The 16,465-nt window shown below is 32.0% G+C and overlaps 1 protein-coding gene across 1 annotated transcript in view; it reads right to left on the bottom strand.

Annotated features, from left to right (window-relative positions):
- Positions 1 to 6,836: 6,836 nt before the first annotated feature.
- Positions 6,837 to 16,465, bottom strand: part of LOC129801064 (uncharacterized) — a 60,957-nt gene continuing 51,328 nt past the window's right edge. The window contains exons 15-17 of the mRNA XM_055845822.1: positions 10,922 to 11,641; positions 8,274 to 8,395; positions 6,837 to 8,124 (exon numbers count right to left, since the gene is read on the bottom strand). Coding sequence (XP_055701797.1) covers positions 7,968 to 8,124; positions 8,274 to 8,395; positions 10,922 to 11,641 — 999 coding nt within the window. The 3' untranslated portion in view covers positions 6,837 to 7,967. The remainder of the gene's footprint in view (positions 8,125 to 8,273; positions 8,396 to 10,921; positions 11,642 to 16,465) is intronic.

Here is a 16,465-nt window from a genome sequence, read left to right as displayed (position 1 = left end):
TTATTTAGTGAAGAGGTTATTTTTTGAGGTTATGTGTGACTTAACCTCAAAATAACAAGGCAACTTAGAATAGAAAAATCTCAAGTGTCATGCTCCGGTCTGCAACCGATTTTCAGACCTTAAGCAAACAACTCAAAAACCTTTTGAATCACTATAAGATCTGTAAAGTTTTAAGGGTTAGATATTAGCCCCCCAATTCTAAGATAAATCTTTAAGTCTTAAATCTTTAAATCGCCCTTTAAAGGTCGATTCGTATTCTCTGATAAAAAAACTTTAATTTTAAAGTGTCAAAATTTATTTAAACCTTTAAGACAGTAAATTTCAAATTGTACGCTAAAGTTTTACAGACTTAAAGATGTCAAACGTCTTATAAATCGCCTTTAATTATGACAACATTGGATGTCGCGTACTAAAAAACATAACCTAACTTAAAATCAGTGTTTTGAAATCAACAATCGATAAATTGTGGACTATAGAGGAATGGCCTATAGTGGGGTTCTACTGTATTCATTAATGTTCAATCCGATCATGTCTGATCAGCAAAGACCATCCTTCAGTTCTAGAAATAAAGAAAAGTTTACGAATAGGGGGTGTCAAATTCATCCGCGCTTACGGTAGTTTAAATACTAATTGCGAAAATAGTTTAATAAATTCTGTCACACAAATTATTTTTATTTTTTAAGGTTAGGTGCAATATAACCTAAATATCTGACCATTTCAGCGAATTACTAGTTATTTTATTAAATAGCGGGAGAAATCCTAGAATAGTAAAAAAAAGTTATGAATCGCCATCATTGCGAAGATCTTCCAAGTTAAGTTTGTCAATCTAACCTAAATTAAAGCCAAGCAATTATTTAATAAAAGAAAGACATGCCAGAAAAATGCATGCAACTGCAAAATAAATCAAAGAAATATTTCCACTGCCAAGGAAACCCTGATGGTAAATTGGTAACAATTTCCAAGAACTATTAATCTAATTTCCACCAATCTAAATCAACAGAGAAGTAGCCATTTATAAATTAAATCAGGTGAAATTTCCAAGATAGCCTTCTAATGTGACATTTTGCCACAAGAAGAGTAGAGTCATGCAAGGAAAATAATTTAACAAACTTTCCAATGAGGATTGTATTACCTTCCAATTGGAGATTATTTATGGGGCACCTTTGTCAATATTTAACGATTTTCTCCCATATGTTTCCAGGTGGAATTTGTCTTGTTAATTTTGCAAAGGGGGTTCTTTTAGAGCTTGAGCACAAGATTGAAAACCGCACATTATTTGTTAGTTCAACACTTAAATGACGCATCACTAATAGAACATTTTGAGGTGCTACAGACATGTTAAGATTTACCAGGGAAAAATACATGGATACTTAAAGCTGAAATAGTCATTGAGAAAAGCAATAAAGGTTGAGCTTTCACTCACGCAGATGGGATACAATAAATCTTTAAAAAGCTGCAGGAAAATTGTTAAAAAGTGTTTGGATTGTTTGGGTAAACATATTTAAAGGTAGGATGGTATGTCCGTGAAACACCATTTGTAAGTAAGCGGTTTGTATAAATTAAAATCTATTATTTAGTACCATTCTTTGTTATAATTCTAATATAGTTTAATTCCCATCTGTAATTTTTTGTTATTATTATACAAGCCGATTAAAATTGACGCGTCAGTGCATTTTTCAAAATGCCAAGTTATAATTAATGCAGTGATAAATTATTTGTTAAAAATAATTTATAGGCAATGAAAATTCATTCCAAAACGGTAAAAGTATTCAAGACATTTGCTTCTTCGAAATAAATGGCTTTAGAATGGTTACTTACGGAGGGAGCCTGGTTTTGAAGCCCTTAAAATACCTTTTAATTGTTTTTTTTTTAACTTTAAATTAAAATCTACTTCTGAGTCTTCTACAGAATTTTTATTTACATTTGTAAAAAAAAACAAATGTGAGTGACTTAATCCTCAGCGACTTTGACACCCCCCTGTTCATAAGCTAGAACTTAAGAATGGTCTTTACCGATCAGACATGGGAGATCGGATCGGTAAAGACCATCCTTAAGTTCTAGAAATAAAGAAAAGCTTACGAAAAGGGGGGTGTCAAAATCCCCGCACTTATGCTTTAATAATGAAAAATAAATTGAATATGGAATGTCAGAATGTTGAATTTTAAATGTTGCTACCGCTGCAGAAACGACGGTATCTGCTTACATCGGTAATAGGCCAAGCAATTTATTTTGTGAAATAAATAAAAATATGAAGTTAATAATTGTTACTTAAAGTGCTTTGCACGCAGATAAACGCAAAAAATAAGTAAAACTTAAAAGTTTTTATAGTTTTTCAATACGTTTTTTTTTTAAGAATCAAAATCTATTTTCGCATAGATACTTAGTAAAGAGCTAGTAAAGAAAAATACAAAAATATAACTGTTTTATATACTTCTGTAATAATCCAACCAGCCTAATAACTACTTTTTACTGTAATTTACTACTATAATTTACTTCTTTCAATTTCTACAAAAAAAGACAATGTTTTATGGGCCTAAAACATCAGGCGGACATTTCGTCCATATACGAAAAAACTGCTGAATCATTCCTAATAACGGTTTTTCAAGTTTAAAAAGGCTCTAGACTCTAGAGAGCGTATTTATTAACTTAATAATATCATACTTAGAGTAAGTGTGCCAAATTTCGGCATAGTTGCATGCAAGCGTCAAAGTCTTAAGTTTGAAATGTAATATTTTAAATTCAAATTGATTTTTTTATTCTTTCTTCTTAAAGAGTGTTTCTTGGTACCTTGTAGACAGTTTATCGTCTTTATTTACTCTAAAATCATTCTTAATACATTTTAAAATGAATAAAAATATAGACATAGCTTTGGTGCCCTATTTCGGCCACCTTCAATCTCATAGTTCCTTGCCCTTCGAGAATTATTCCAATATCTTTTTCCAATATCGTTTGTCGAAACTACATTTTTTGTTATTCTTTTGCATTGTATAAACTCTAGAGTAGGTAAAATCTAAAAGTTCATGGAAATTCGAGGAACAAAAAAGATGGCCGAAATTGCAAGCTGGCCGAAATTTGGTACACTTACCCTAGGCTCTTTAGAAAGATCTTGGAATTTCCGATAAAACTAATCCGATTCTAATTAGTTTTGAACCGGTAATGAACTGCTTCATAACCGATAACTAATTTTTATTCGAAATTAAATTATATTACTCCTGAGGTGTATTTTGGGCAATATTTTGAGTATTTATCAACCGAATGCTATGTTTGGATTTGTTGGAAAAGTTTTAGAATTTCTGTCCAATATTAACGGCGGTTATGAACCGGTGATGAACCGGTTTATAACTGATAACTATTTTTTATCCGAAATTCAATTATATTACTCCTATGGTATTTGAGTAATGTTTTGAGTGATTTATAAATCGGCTGTAAACCGGTAATGAACCGATTATGAAGCAGTAATTAATTTTTGTCCGAGAATCAATTTTATTAGTCAAAGCCATTTTTGACGATCTGTGAATGGTTTATGAATCAATGAAAATCGGTTGTGATTCGATAAACGGTTAAATGATGCCAAAGTACTTTTGTTTTATACCATCTAGTCACGCGTACAAACACTTCACAAGGCCTGGAAAGATATCTCACCCCTTTTTGTCATAGTACAATATGTCAAGAATATTATCCCAAGGTTCTAAATTAATCGGATTAACACTCTAGGATCTAGGTAGGGGAAGTGCTTATAATTTTGGACAGTCTGCATATAAGCATCGATATCCTAAGTTTGAAGTGCCATATTTTCAATACTAATGGACTTTTCTTGTTACTCTCTTTTCAGAAGGATTGTTTAGAAACTTGGCAAGCTATTTATCATCTCATTTTTACTAAAATTAGTTTTAATACGTTTAAAAATGAATTGATATGTAGAGGTGAATTTGACTCTTATTTTGGACAACTTGGTTATTAATTTTTACAACTTGTCTGTAAATTTGGACAGATAATCCGCCTCAATAGGATGCCCATTGTTCTTCATTTTATGAACCAATCTTATCAAGTCCTCTTCCTGGTCATGTAAGGGAAACGTGGAATGTCACAAGAAGCCCAGAAACTTTCCATATCATTCATTAAAGTGAGTTGACTTCGGTACTCCAAGTACGTGCGGATTCGCTCATTCCCTGCCCTTTCCGGGAGCCTTTCAAGGCATTTCTCACTGCATCTCTTTCGTAGAGATGATGCTCCTTCATTTCTCCAGGCATTTGTCCAACCTAGTCATCACAAAAGCTAAAACTTCACGAAATTTCGTGAGAAAAACACCTGTCCAAAATAAGAATCATCACCTCACTGGTGAATGTCTTAAAAAATTTCCCATTTTTCACACGAAAAATATAATTCACAAGGCAAATCTCACTTCAGGTCAAATGTACAAATCATCAGTAACGTGAATCAACACAATATTCAATGAATATTCAATAATATCACTCAAAAACAGCGAACAAACTTTGTTAGTACTTCACCAAAACTAAATAAGACTGAAGTAAGCCACGAAGTTCTGTCATATTTCTCGTAAGCAATTGCTCACACTGAATTTTCAACAAAGCAATTTCAACTCAAATCATATTCAAATTTTAACGTATTTAGTGTTAAAATATTCCAAAAAGAACAAATATTTAGATAGAATTCATTATTCATCAAATATTGGAATAAAAATCCATCATTTTAATCAATTTATTTTTAGTGTCCAATGTTATCCTCAAAGTGTCCAAAATAAGAAACTGGACAAAATTAGAAGCATTTCCCCTAATAGGCAAACATCCTGTGGAAAATTTAGTCATTTTTTATGCCCTAGACAGACTTACTTTAATCTTAATTTCAATTGTAATTCATTAAACCATCTCTCGGATTAAGTCGCAGGTCTGTTCAGCACATTACGCTTGGACAGTGGATTACGTCAATTTCGGTCGCTTTTTTTTTCAAAACTCCATTTTTATAGTCCGATAGTAAGGATTTAAAAACAGAAAAAACTTATACACCGATCATATTAAAACGTTGCACATTGATTTAGAAAGAATAAAAAACACGATCATTTTACAAGGCAAATCCTGGGTGAATTTCACTAAAAATTTAACTTTTTTCTATAACACTGTGTCAAAAATTAGTTTTTAATCCTTTTTACCCTTAACCAAGCTTAACTAAACTTACCTGTAACAGGAAATAATAGGGTATTTGTTCCAGATTAATGAGATTAATCATGCTAACGCTGAGCACGTAATTTTTTTTTAATTGATCAATCATCATCGTTCCATATGAATCACTTCACACTAATTTTAATTGATAGTTCGTTATCAAATAAATGTCTAATTGCGTTTGGGCCTCCACAAAATCGTGAAAGATATAAGATATAGCGGCTCTCGGTAGTTGGACATCCAAAAAGAAAGTTCAAGACTTATTCACTAAAAGAAACCCTCAGAAAGAAACCTTCGCTGATCATGGAAATTTATTATTACACTCTTTACAGTGCTGTACAACATCACTAAACTCTATTCACTCTAGTTCTTGGCTAAATAGATCATCCTGACCTTAAGAACTGTTCATCAAATTTTATTAACACTATGGAGAACAAATAAAAAAACATATGTATTGAGGAAACTCGATTACATTTCAATTTTTTGAGTTCGCTTCACTTTCTCCTTAAAAAATGTTCGAAAGCGCGTCCTCTGCGTAGTATTACTCTGACTTTTATATTAAAATTAGAACGATTATCTAAAAGACTGAAGCTGGATTTCGAAGTCCAAAGCAAAGAAAGAGTTACTCATATACGTTTCAACTGACAAGGAATTCTGATTCTCGAGTTTCATGATGCAGTTCTTGGGTTTCCTGGATTTCGCGAAACGTTTTATGAATATTTGATTAGGATTTCTCAATATGGGTTACCTCGTGTTTTGGTCTCATTTTTTGGATACTTTGATAATTGTCTATATTTAAAAAAAAAACATTTAAAAAAAAGTTATGGTGTTAATCCAAGGTAACCTGAAGATGTTTTTCAGTCTATTTTACTGTTCTCAAGTGCTTCTGCATTATCAACTTTTCTTTATATTAGTTCCTGTCACGACTGTTTAATGGTTTTGGAATATGACAGGGACTAAGGTAAATAGTCAAGACAGAAACGAAAACAAAGACAATGCGGAAGAATTTGAGAACAGCAAAGCGCTAGAAAAAAAAGTTCACTTTTAGCACTTTACCATTCTCAATTGCTTTTGCATTATCGACTTTTCTTTATATTGGTTCCTGTCACGACTGTTTGAAGGTTTTGGAATAGGACGAGGACAAGGAAAAACAGTCAAGACAGACACGAAAACAAAGACAATGCGGAAGATTTTGAGAACAGCAAAGCGCTAGAAAACAAGTTCATTTTTAGCACTTTACCGTTCTCAAGTGATTTTGCGTTATCGACTTTTCTTTGTGTTGGTTCCTGTCTCGACTGTTTTCTCCAGTCCTCGCAGTGTACTAAAACCAACAAATAGTCGTGACAGAAACTAATACAAAGAAAAGTCGAAAATGCAGAAGCATTTGAGAACAGTTCTGTTCTCATCATTTTTACAACGTAGACATTTAAAGGTTCTAAATATAAATTGTTTGATAATCCCCTTATACACTAAATTTGGCTTTCAGGTACTTCCATCTGTTCTGAAACGTGAAGAAATTCCTTCGTGGAAAGCGTTTTTTATCTAACGAAAAAAAATAATCCAGTTTTCGAAGAGTTAGAATATTATTAAAAGAGCATTGCACCAAGAAGACTTTCCATCCAACCTGCCCAGAACTTTGAGTATTAAAAAAAAAGAATATTTTGAAATTTTTCAATCTTTATTACATAATTAACTCTGTCTCTGTTCAATCTTTTATTTATTTTATTTAAATTAATTCAAGTCTCAAAAGAAGACCTTTATTTCTAATTTTTTATTTATTTTTTCTTCTTTTTTAAATCTCACTTTATATTTCTTCCTATTAGGTGAATTTTCTCTTAAAACATTTATTTTATGTATCAAAGGAAATTCAATGAAGAAATTTTCTACTATTTCAGCTTTCTTACTCCTTCTCTCTTTCTCCTTTCTTTTCTTCCACTAAAATAATTTAATAATAACTACTTTACATGAGAATATCCTGTAAGTTTGTGGCAATTTTTCACTGTCATTTCTTTTATACTGCAAAATTTTCTTCTTGTTTTATTCTAAATGTGTTCTTTTCTCATCTTTTTTTTCTTACTCATTCTTTTGTGTTGCTTTTAATTCTCCCCAAATAACAAACAAGACACAACATTGATACACCGAAATATCGATTGATTAGAGAGAAAGAAAGTAATTGAATATTGAATTATTCTTCATTTACCCTCAATTTTTTTTCCTCTACAATTTTTTTTCATGTCTTTTTTACTTCATCCACTTTTCCCAAGTCATTTAGTTTACCTGCCTCTCTTCTCTAGAATTATCCAATAATTTACAATTCGTTTTGTGCCTGAATTATTCAGAGATAAAACAGGCTGAACGCTAATGAGTCGGAAATTGAAAGTTTTCAACGAACCCACCCAAAAATTCCAAGAAGATCTCTTTCCTCCCCCTTTCAAAGCAATTAAGTACTTTCAATACTAATTCCTCAATCATTCTCGTTGCTTCACGTGATTTTATATTTTTTTTGATTCTATTACTAAAAAGAAGAACGTTAAAAAAAACCAATTTTAAATAAATAATGCATTGAATACGGAAGATGATTTCTCTATCAAAAAAAAAATTTATTTTCACTTTTTTTTATCATTCCCACAATTAAATTAGCAAGAATACTATCTAAACAAAAAAAAATCTCGATTTTCATTTTCTCGCTCTCATAAAAGTCGAAGGCTTCTTTTAAGTAAATTTTATAAATAAAACATTATAAAAAAAATATCATTAAGTTACTCACATAGAGTGCGAAATATTGCGCCATCATACATTCTTATCAATGAGCTCCTTCCATCGAAGTTCAAAGAATTTTCGCATGCCGTGACCAGCTTTGCCCACGGGCGAGTCATCCTCGTTGAAGACTTCGCAATTATTGAAGATCTGCCTCACATCAGTCACAAACTCATCTCGGCATTTGTACCTTTATAAGAAAATCACAGAGAAAAAGAGAAAAAAAACCCAAAATGGTCAAGCTACTCCGTGAAACCTTTCAAGAAAGAAGACAATCTTCCAAAGAAAGAAAAAAAGAATAAACTACAAAAAAGTCAAACTCTGCAATCTAAAACTTACACCATGTCCTGAACTTTCTTCTTGATTGTCGACAAATCAATGGGGTATTTGATGATTTTCTTGTACGTCGGAAATTGCTTCGTGTTGACCGGCAACAAGAAAGGCCAAGCGTCCTCATGGAGCTTCATTTTGGGAAGGAGGAAAAAATATATATTGCGAAAATGATCAATAATTGCTCTTTGAATCTTTCCAACAAGGGAGAAATAGAAGAAAACAGAAAAGAGATTTTACTGAAAAGCTCACACTTTGAACACCAAAAATATTACAGAGAACAAATCAAAAAGAAAATAAGTGAAAATAATAGGGGAAAATGGGGCATATTTTGAGTTAAGGTATCTCTGAAAACGGTTTTTTTTACTCCTATTTATGGAACTAGACTTGTCATAATACAATTCAGCTCTACAATTCCTTTTGAAAATGGGACAAAAAAGCCATATTTTAAAGGTAGGGGAAACTGCCCATGCTTTGCACGGTCCCAAGCTTCATAACGACTAAATTTTTGCTAAGTTTACCAATAAATGTGTCTCATTGCACCCTTATTTTAAAAACTAGGAGAAAGTGTCCTATTTTTAAAATATATAGCAGAGTCACATTTATTCAGAAACAAAAAAAAATAGTCATTATGAAGTTTGGGGACCGTTCAAAGTATGGGCACATTCCCCTACCCCATTTCAAAGATGCCCACTTCCCTCTCTTCACAGAAAAACTAGATCAGATTATTAAATGTTTGCAATTGAAGAAAAGTATAGAAGAAAGTTAGGAAATGCTTCAGAGGAATAATTCAGGAGAAAATATAAATAGGGGAAGGTGAGGCATATCACACGGATAATCATTTATACGACCCTTATCCTCAAATTGATGTCAGCTGTATTCAAACAAGCCAAAGAAATTTTCTTCATTTCTCTTAAATATTTCTAAAAAAAATTTTTTCTAAAGTCTTTCATACAGGAAATGCCCCACCCTCCTGTAATATTATTTGGTCAGTGATTATCAACATTCATCGAGTACTTTTCCCCTATTTCTTGTACTGCAACCTATTAGAAAGGATTTAAAACAAAATACTTTGAGATATTTAACATTATTCAATTTTGTGTCCTTATAATTTTTTCTAAACATTATAACCTCAAATTTTCAACAGATTTTTTTTTTATTTTAAAAATCATATGACATAAAACTGTCTTAGATATTATAAAATGACTTTAAGTTAAGATAAACAACCCCTTTTCTTACGAATACCATTTTGTCTAAGGAAGGTTTTCTCTGTCTTCTTAATTACTTCCCTCAAATTATTCAACCTAACCTCAGTCTTTCGATACTAATTCGTAAAAACAGATAAATAATCTAAACCATACATAAATATATAAAAACTAGTTCAATCCGTAGAATTCTTTTCAGAACAATAAAACAAATTGTCGACTTTTTTCAAAATAGGAGAAGCTTGTGCAGCTTCGTACGAAAAATTATGTCCAAGTTTTAAGAATTTTTACTGAATGCCACACAAGCCGAATCAATTATAATTCCACCCCCAAAAGCCCTGGAAATCCTTAGATTTTTGCTCTAGAAGAAACCCTTGAAATGTGAAAAGATTCCTAAAATTATTACATATCAAAATTGATTTTTAGGCTATTTTTTATTTTTGCTTTTTGAACCTAGGAAAAAAGGTCTAGGCTCCTAAGTTTGTTAGGATATGTGAGGTGTTGGACTAGCTACTAGAATATATAGTCGTTTGTTAAATTCACTTAGTAACTTAGAAAATACCAACTTTTACACGGCTGCAACATTACGAAGCTGCAAAATCTTACCCTAATATTTTTTAATCGATCAACATAACCTCAATTTTTTCTGCAATTCTTTTGTAATATAAAATTGGAAAATTACAATATAAACCAAGTCTGTGTATATATTTATTTTAAACTATAAAAAGTCTTTAGAAAAAATTAGCATGAAGTTGTTACTCATTTTTCAATGTTTTTTATCATAACCTCACTTTTTCATATTTTTTCCTTTTTTATAAGTAACCAAAGTTTATAAGTGGGCTAATAAACGAACCTTTAAAAAGGTTATTCTAAAGTTTCTTCTTCAATCTTCTACAATGACAATTTCTATAACATAACCTCACATTTTCTGAAAAGAAATCATAATATAAAAGTATGTAATGAAATACAATTATAAGATATCAACAAAAGTTAAATATGTTGAATTATTTAAAGCTGAACAAAGCATTAGATTGTCTTAAAATATTTTCACTTTTACGAATTTTCTACCGAACCGCGACACATAACCTCAAATTTTACACAATGAAAGAAAATTAAATATGAAAGAACTGAAAGAAAAGCTGTCTCAAATTCATTTTTACGGGACTTTAAAATAAATTCAGGGCTTATTCTCTTGTAATTCATTTTACTTCAATCAACATAACCTCAAACTTTACGCAACTTAATACAAATTTAGATAAATAAACAAATACTGTATACAAAGAAAAAAGTCTGAAATTCATTATTACAAAACAAAAACCTTGAAAAGAAGTCCTTGCTTTGGATATTTTTTATTGATTCGTCCCAGTATAACCTCAATCTTAAAGCCACATTCACTGACCAAACATCAAGAAAAGGTATGAAGAACACATTGAAAAATCTTTATTCACTTACCTCCATTTCATCAAGGATAGTCTTGCAGAGAGCCATTTCCTTGATAAGCTTCTTAGACACTTTCTCCTTCTTCTCCTCCTTGGGCTTTTCCCTGACTTCGGGGACATTTGGTGCCGAAGTGCCCGGCATCACAAAGTTCTCATCGAGGCTGGATTCGCAGGCGTCACTGATTGAAGCTGAAGTATCTGCTGTTGACGTCGTTCCTCCGTACGAAGTGGTCTTTTGTCCCGTCGAAGACGAAGACTGTGTCAGTTGACTAGCGTCATCTGTTGAAGCTGTCCTTGCGATACTACTCGTGGAAGATGACGTAGAAGAAGGTTTCGATGAAGATTCTTCCATGGAAGAATTCCCTTGACTACTATTAAAAGACTTATTCTTTCGAACACGCTTCTTTGACGGCGGTGCCTTTGCAATGCATCCATGGCAGTACCATTTGTTCCTAGGCACCTTCATCAGCGGCGGGATATAGCAGTCGTGGTGATAGGCCCGTGGACATAGTTCACAGTAGATCATTTTGCCCACTGGCGGAGGTCTCAAACCCCCACACACAATGCATTTCCTCTCACCAGTGGCTTTGTTCACGCACTCATAGCAGTACCAATCACCCTCCGGAATCTTCTCCATGCGCGGCTTAAAACAGTACGTGTGAAATCCCTTGTCACAGCCGTCGCACAGCAGAAGCTTGTCCTCATTTTCGCCCGAATGGCAAAATTGGCAATTCTGTGTGATCGCAACCAGAAGACCCCACACAACAACAACAACGGAAAAAAAAGATACCACAAGTCAGTTAATTACTGCACTATCGATAGGTCTGTCGCGCCAACGTGACGATTGGCTTCAGCCACAATTTAAATCTCTTGCACAAATACTTCATTTTCTCAGCTCTTTTTCCCCCGGGCGACACATTACTACAGATTACGTGAGCTGTGGTCACAACCTTATTTGTCCAAGAGGAATTCAGAGGTCACAATTGTCTGCTACTGTTTTCACGCGAAACATGACAAAATTTTTGGTGTGAAAAATGGAATGTAAAAAGGCTCTTGAACATGTCATTTTTGTACATCGAAATTATGTTTAAATCATTTAATTTATTATGTAAACTTTTAATGCTAATTATTGGAAAAAAAAGAAACCATTTTTTTTTTAAAGAAGTTATAAAGAAAATTTTGGTATTGGATTACTATCGTTTATCCTTCTAAAAAATGAACCAAAAAACCTTTCATAGATCATATTTTGTTTTACAAATTCGCTTCTTGTTTCAATCATTACAGAAAGTCAACCTTATGAACTACAACATTAGACAACATATAGAATTCCTTTGACCTTCGGTAGTGGTGCTAAGAGCACATCGCACTTCCGTGATTTGAATGTCACTTTGAAGATTTTTCGATTATTACAGATTCAGAAATAGATAGATTTTTTTACACTCCCAAAATTCGGCTTTATCTCAAAAAGTTTGTATTGAAAATTTTTCGAAATTCCAAATTTTAAAAATTCTTGTTTGCTGTGTAAGTGACATTTTCAAGATTTTTTTAAACCCTTTAAAGACGATTGGGTCACCGGTGACGCAAAAATGAAATTTTTCCTACGATATTCTAAAGTTATGCTTTACTCTAAAAAGCCAGAAAAAGTAAATTTTTCTGATTCCCGATTTTTGACCTTCTCGTCCTTAAAGGGTTAAAAGACTAATAAGAGAATGGCATTATGCATAATATACAGGGTGGCTGAAAAAAAATGCAACAACTTTCAGAGCGCATAGCTGTCAAACCGTTGGTGACAGCGGTTTCATATTTTGCATATTGGTAATTCATTTTATTGGTTAATAGCCTATAAAAGCATTTTCGATAATATTTTGTAAAATTTTTTAAACCGTAATGGAACTCAAATGTGACAATTTAATGTCGCTATATTTTGCAAGAAATGCGGAAGCAACTATCGTTAGGGCTCTTCAAAATCCTGAATGTAATTAAACTTTTCGTTTTTCAAACATAACTTGGTACAGGGATACTAATAGCATTTTAAAATGCTTTGGTAGAGTTCTAAAAAAATTGCTTCATTGCTAGTCATCGTCCTTAAAGTGAAGAAGCAAATTGAACAAAATCTGCGTCACATCTGCAAACAAACGATCTGTAAGACGCATAGATCGCAAATAACCGTGAAATAAATATTGTTAAAGGTCCTCTATATGAAACCTTAAAAATCCTGAAAAGGACGAAATTTTATCGATCCTCAAAAAAAAGTTATGCTCGATCGACGAATGAGTAAATTCGCTTGCACGTTCATGGTCAGTTCTAGAATGTATTTTTTTTTCTGATAAGAAAAATTTTCAATTGAGCAATTGATGTGCAAACAAAATGATTGTGTCTATCTGAAGGCTAGATCGTACGATAATTTAGACGTTCGAATGGCCACCGGAAGTTAAGGACCACCTTATTTCAAGGTCTGGCCTTCCTTGAAGACAAATTATCGCTTTCCACTGGGGTTTTTAGGCTATACCGTCAAAATAAATGCCAATTTGTTTCTGGAAATTGTCCTGGAAGGAGTGTTGGAGTCGTGGACAAACAAAGATTTTAGTAATAATTAATGGAAGTTGGATCAAGACTCAAAAACGTCGCAGAAATCACGCTCCGAAGAAGATTTGGCTAAAAAAAACGTTGCGCACTTCATTTTGGGAGCACAATGACCTCCACAATTCTTGGATGCAAAATCGTTTGACTTCTCCAAATGAGGTATTTTGTTGGTCAAGATTACGACTAAAAAGTAGCTAAGTGTCGATGAGCTAAAAGCAGCCCTTCCTTGTGAATAGCAGGACATTCAGAAGGCTGACATTCGTGCAAACTACGATGCATTTTCTGACAGACTGAAGACCATAATTAAGTCAAAATAAGATTGTACTAAAAAAAACCGATTAATATTCTAAAATTTTGATGAATTTACTACTATTTTTTTTATTTCAAAAAAGTTGAACAAAAAATGAGGATAATATAGCACTTTAGTTTGTTGCATTTTTTTCAGCCACCCTGTACACTGTACACAATTCAGACCATTCAGAAAATGATAATAAAATAATAATGAATCACTAAAGACAATTTATTTGAAGGGTTTACATAGGTCAAGAAAATTAAGAAAAAGTCAAATTTCTCCACTCTTTTTCAGTGTAATCAAAAAAAATAATTCAAGCCTTTATGCACAGTGAGTGTCAAAAGTTTGTTGCCTCATGTATGTTCGGGAAACCAGGCGCAAAAATAATGATAGAAAAAATTACTTTTTAAAATTTTTCTTTTAGCAAATTAGTTTCCTGTAATCCGTAGATCTTATTTATGTATTTCGAAAAAAATATTTCATTTTATTTCATATAAAAAAAATTATTTTCCAAAAGTTGTACATTTTTCATGAGTCAAAAGTTTGTTGCCTCATTTGAAAAGTTACTCAAAATGGTCGAAAACATGCATTCAACTTAATACAAACCGTTTATATTTCAAGTTTATATCATTTGATAGGCCAATAGTGGGTTTGCATATTTCTAAAGTTGTCAATGGTAAATAAATGTGCATAAAACTGATGATAAATAGCAAAAAATAATCTGTTTTTTTTTTTTTGATAATCCACAATTTATAGGTTAAAATGGCAAATTAGAAGAAGTTAAAAGGTGGAAAATTGTCCAGAGATACTACCGGAATGAATCTCCGTCGTCAATTGTTTAATTTCATGGAAAATCTCTACAGAATATAATATTATAAAATTGTTAAAATTAATGGTGATGAGGCGTGATCACATATAAAAAAAACGCTACTAGTAGGTCTAGGGTAGTGACCCAGAAGGTTGATAATAGCATGGTAAGTATTTCTGATAGTGACCCCATGATGTCTGCTACAAAAATAGAAAAATAGTTGGTTGCTGAAGGGACACAGGTTCCTACTGTTATTACCATTAGCCTGAGCCATTACTATATTATCATTGGACAAAATAAATAAACGAAACAGATAAAACTTTAAAAGTAAATTTATAGCTTGTTCGTAGTCAAATATCACACAAGTTTTCTAACCATGAAAGATACTTAAAAACTCCGCCAGTGGCGCCTAAGTCACAAAAAAGAATTGTAAACTTTATGCACGAAATGTCATTCTAAAATCTAAAGCATTATAGATGCTTAAGACCTAAGGGCCTCGACAGACCTGAGGATTAGCCGAGAGACAGCTTAGCGTAATTATATTCGAAATAATGATTAAAATACATTTCCATAATTTTCCACTAAGTCGTATCTCGGCTTAAGTCTTAAGTGCGTCTAGGGGCTTTATTTACATGTAATTAAACAATTGACTTCGAAAAAATATTTTATTCCTTGTATTTTTTTATTGATTACTACGTTCAATGCTTTGAATAGTTCAAAGCTCAAGTTCAAAGTTCAAGAACACAAAGAAATTCGAATATTTTAAGGGATTCAATTTTTAATTTATGTGGATGAAGCATTAGTCAAATTTGTCGTTCATAAAATAATAATAATATTGATTAGAGGAAGTGGGACACCTTTGAATTGCGACTGCTTTAAAATTGGCCTTTTCTTCTGAAAACCGTGATATATTATAATTTAACTTTATAAACCCATTGTGAAGATAAATTGAATTATGATAAAACATAATTCCTTTTGAGAAAAAAGTCCAATTGCAAAGGTACCCCAATTCAAAAGTGCCCCACTTCCCCCTACAACTGTTAATATTTTACACAATTTGTGCCTAATTTATTGCTCGACTTCAAATAGAGAGGTATAAAGTATATTTACTCGAAATTTCAATTTTGCAATAAATCTTTATAAAAATTATAAAAATAAAATCGGTCAATAAATATTTCATTGTACAACCAATAAGCAATTCTAAGAATACTTTAAAATTGCTTTAATTATTTTACTTTCCAATAAACAATTTAATAATTCGGTGTCTTTGAAATTTACTTTAAAAAAAACCGATCTCTTCAAACTTGGACACTCTCGTACATTTTGTTCAAGTGCAACATCTTTATAATTATCGAGGATGCAATAATTTAACCATTCACATCAGATATGAAGTTGTACTTTTCCCATCACGTTTTTATTGAATTTTAATATTTTTTGGATAATTTTTTGACTTGCGTTCCGCAATAAAGATATATACAAAAGGAAAACCAGAAACTATAATTTTGCAAAAATGCAATTTAGATGCAATACAATTTGTTCATTTTGCCGTTTTAAAGGTTTTTTTTTTTTCAATAAAATCCAACCAAAAACACATTTTTGAGTAGCATTTTTGTCCAAAAAATCACTGAAAAATTTTCGTAAAGCACTACGAAGACACCATAAGAAAAAAAAGTTATCACCGGTAAATTCATTAAACTTAATGATAATACTCTCTTAAAGATTATGCATCTCAATGCATTTTCTGATAGTGTTAAGACTACATGTAATAAATTTTATGTATAAATTGCACTGGCACTTATTGAAGTTTTTTTTTCTTCTTAAGACAAAAAAATAAACCAAATATGCAAATTTGATGTTTTTCAGCATCTCAGAAT

This window comes from Phlebotomus papatasi, chromosome 2 (genome assembly GCF_024763615.1).
Source record: "Phlebotomus papatasi isolate M1 chromosome 2, Ppap_2.1, whole genome shotgun sequence".
Classification (NCBI taxonomy): Eukaryota; Metazoa; Arthropoda; class Insecta; order Diptera; family Psychodidae; genus Phlebotomus; species Phlebotomus papatasi.
The sequence above is the reverse complement of the archived record's forward strand: the minus strand, read 5'-3'. Positions and strand labels throughout refer to the sequence as shown.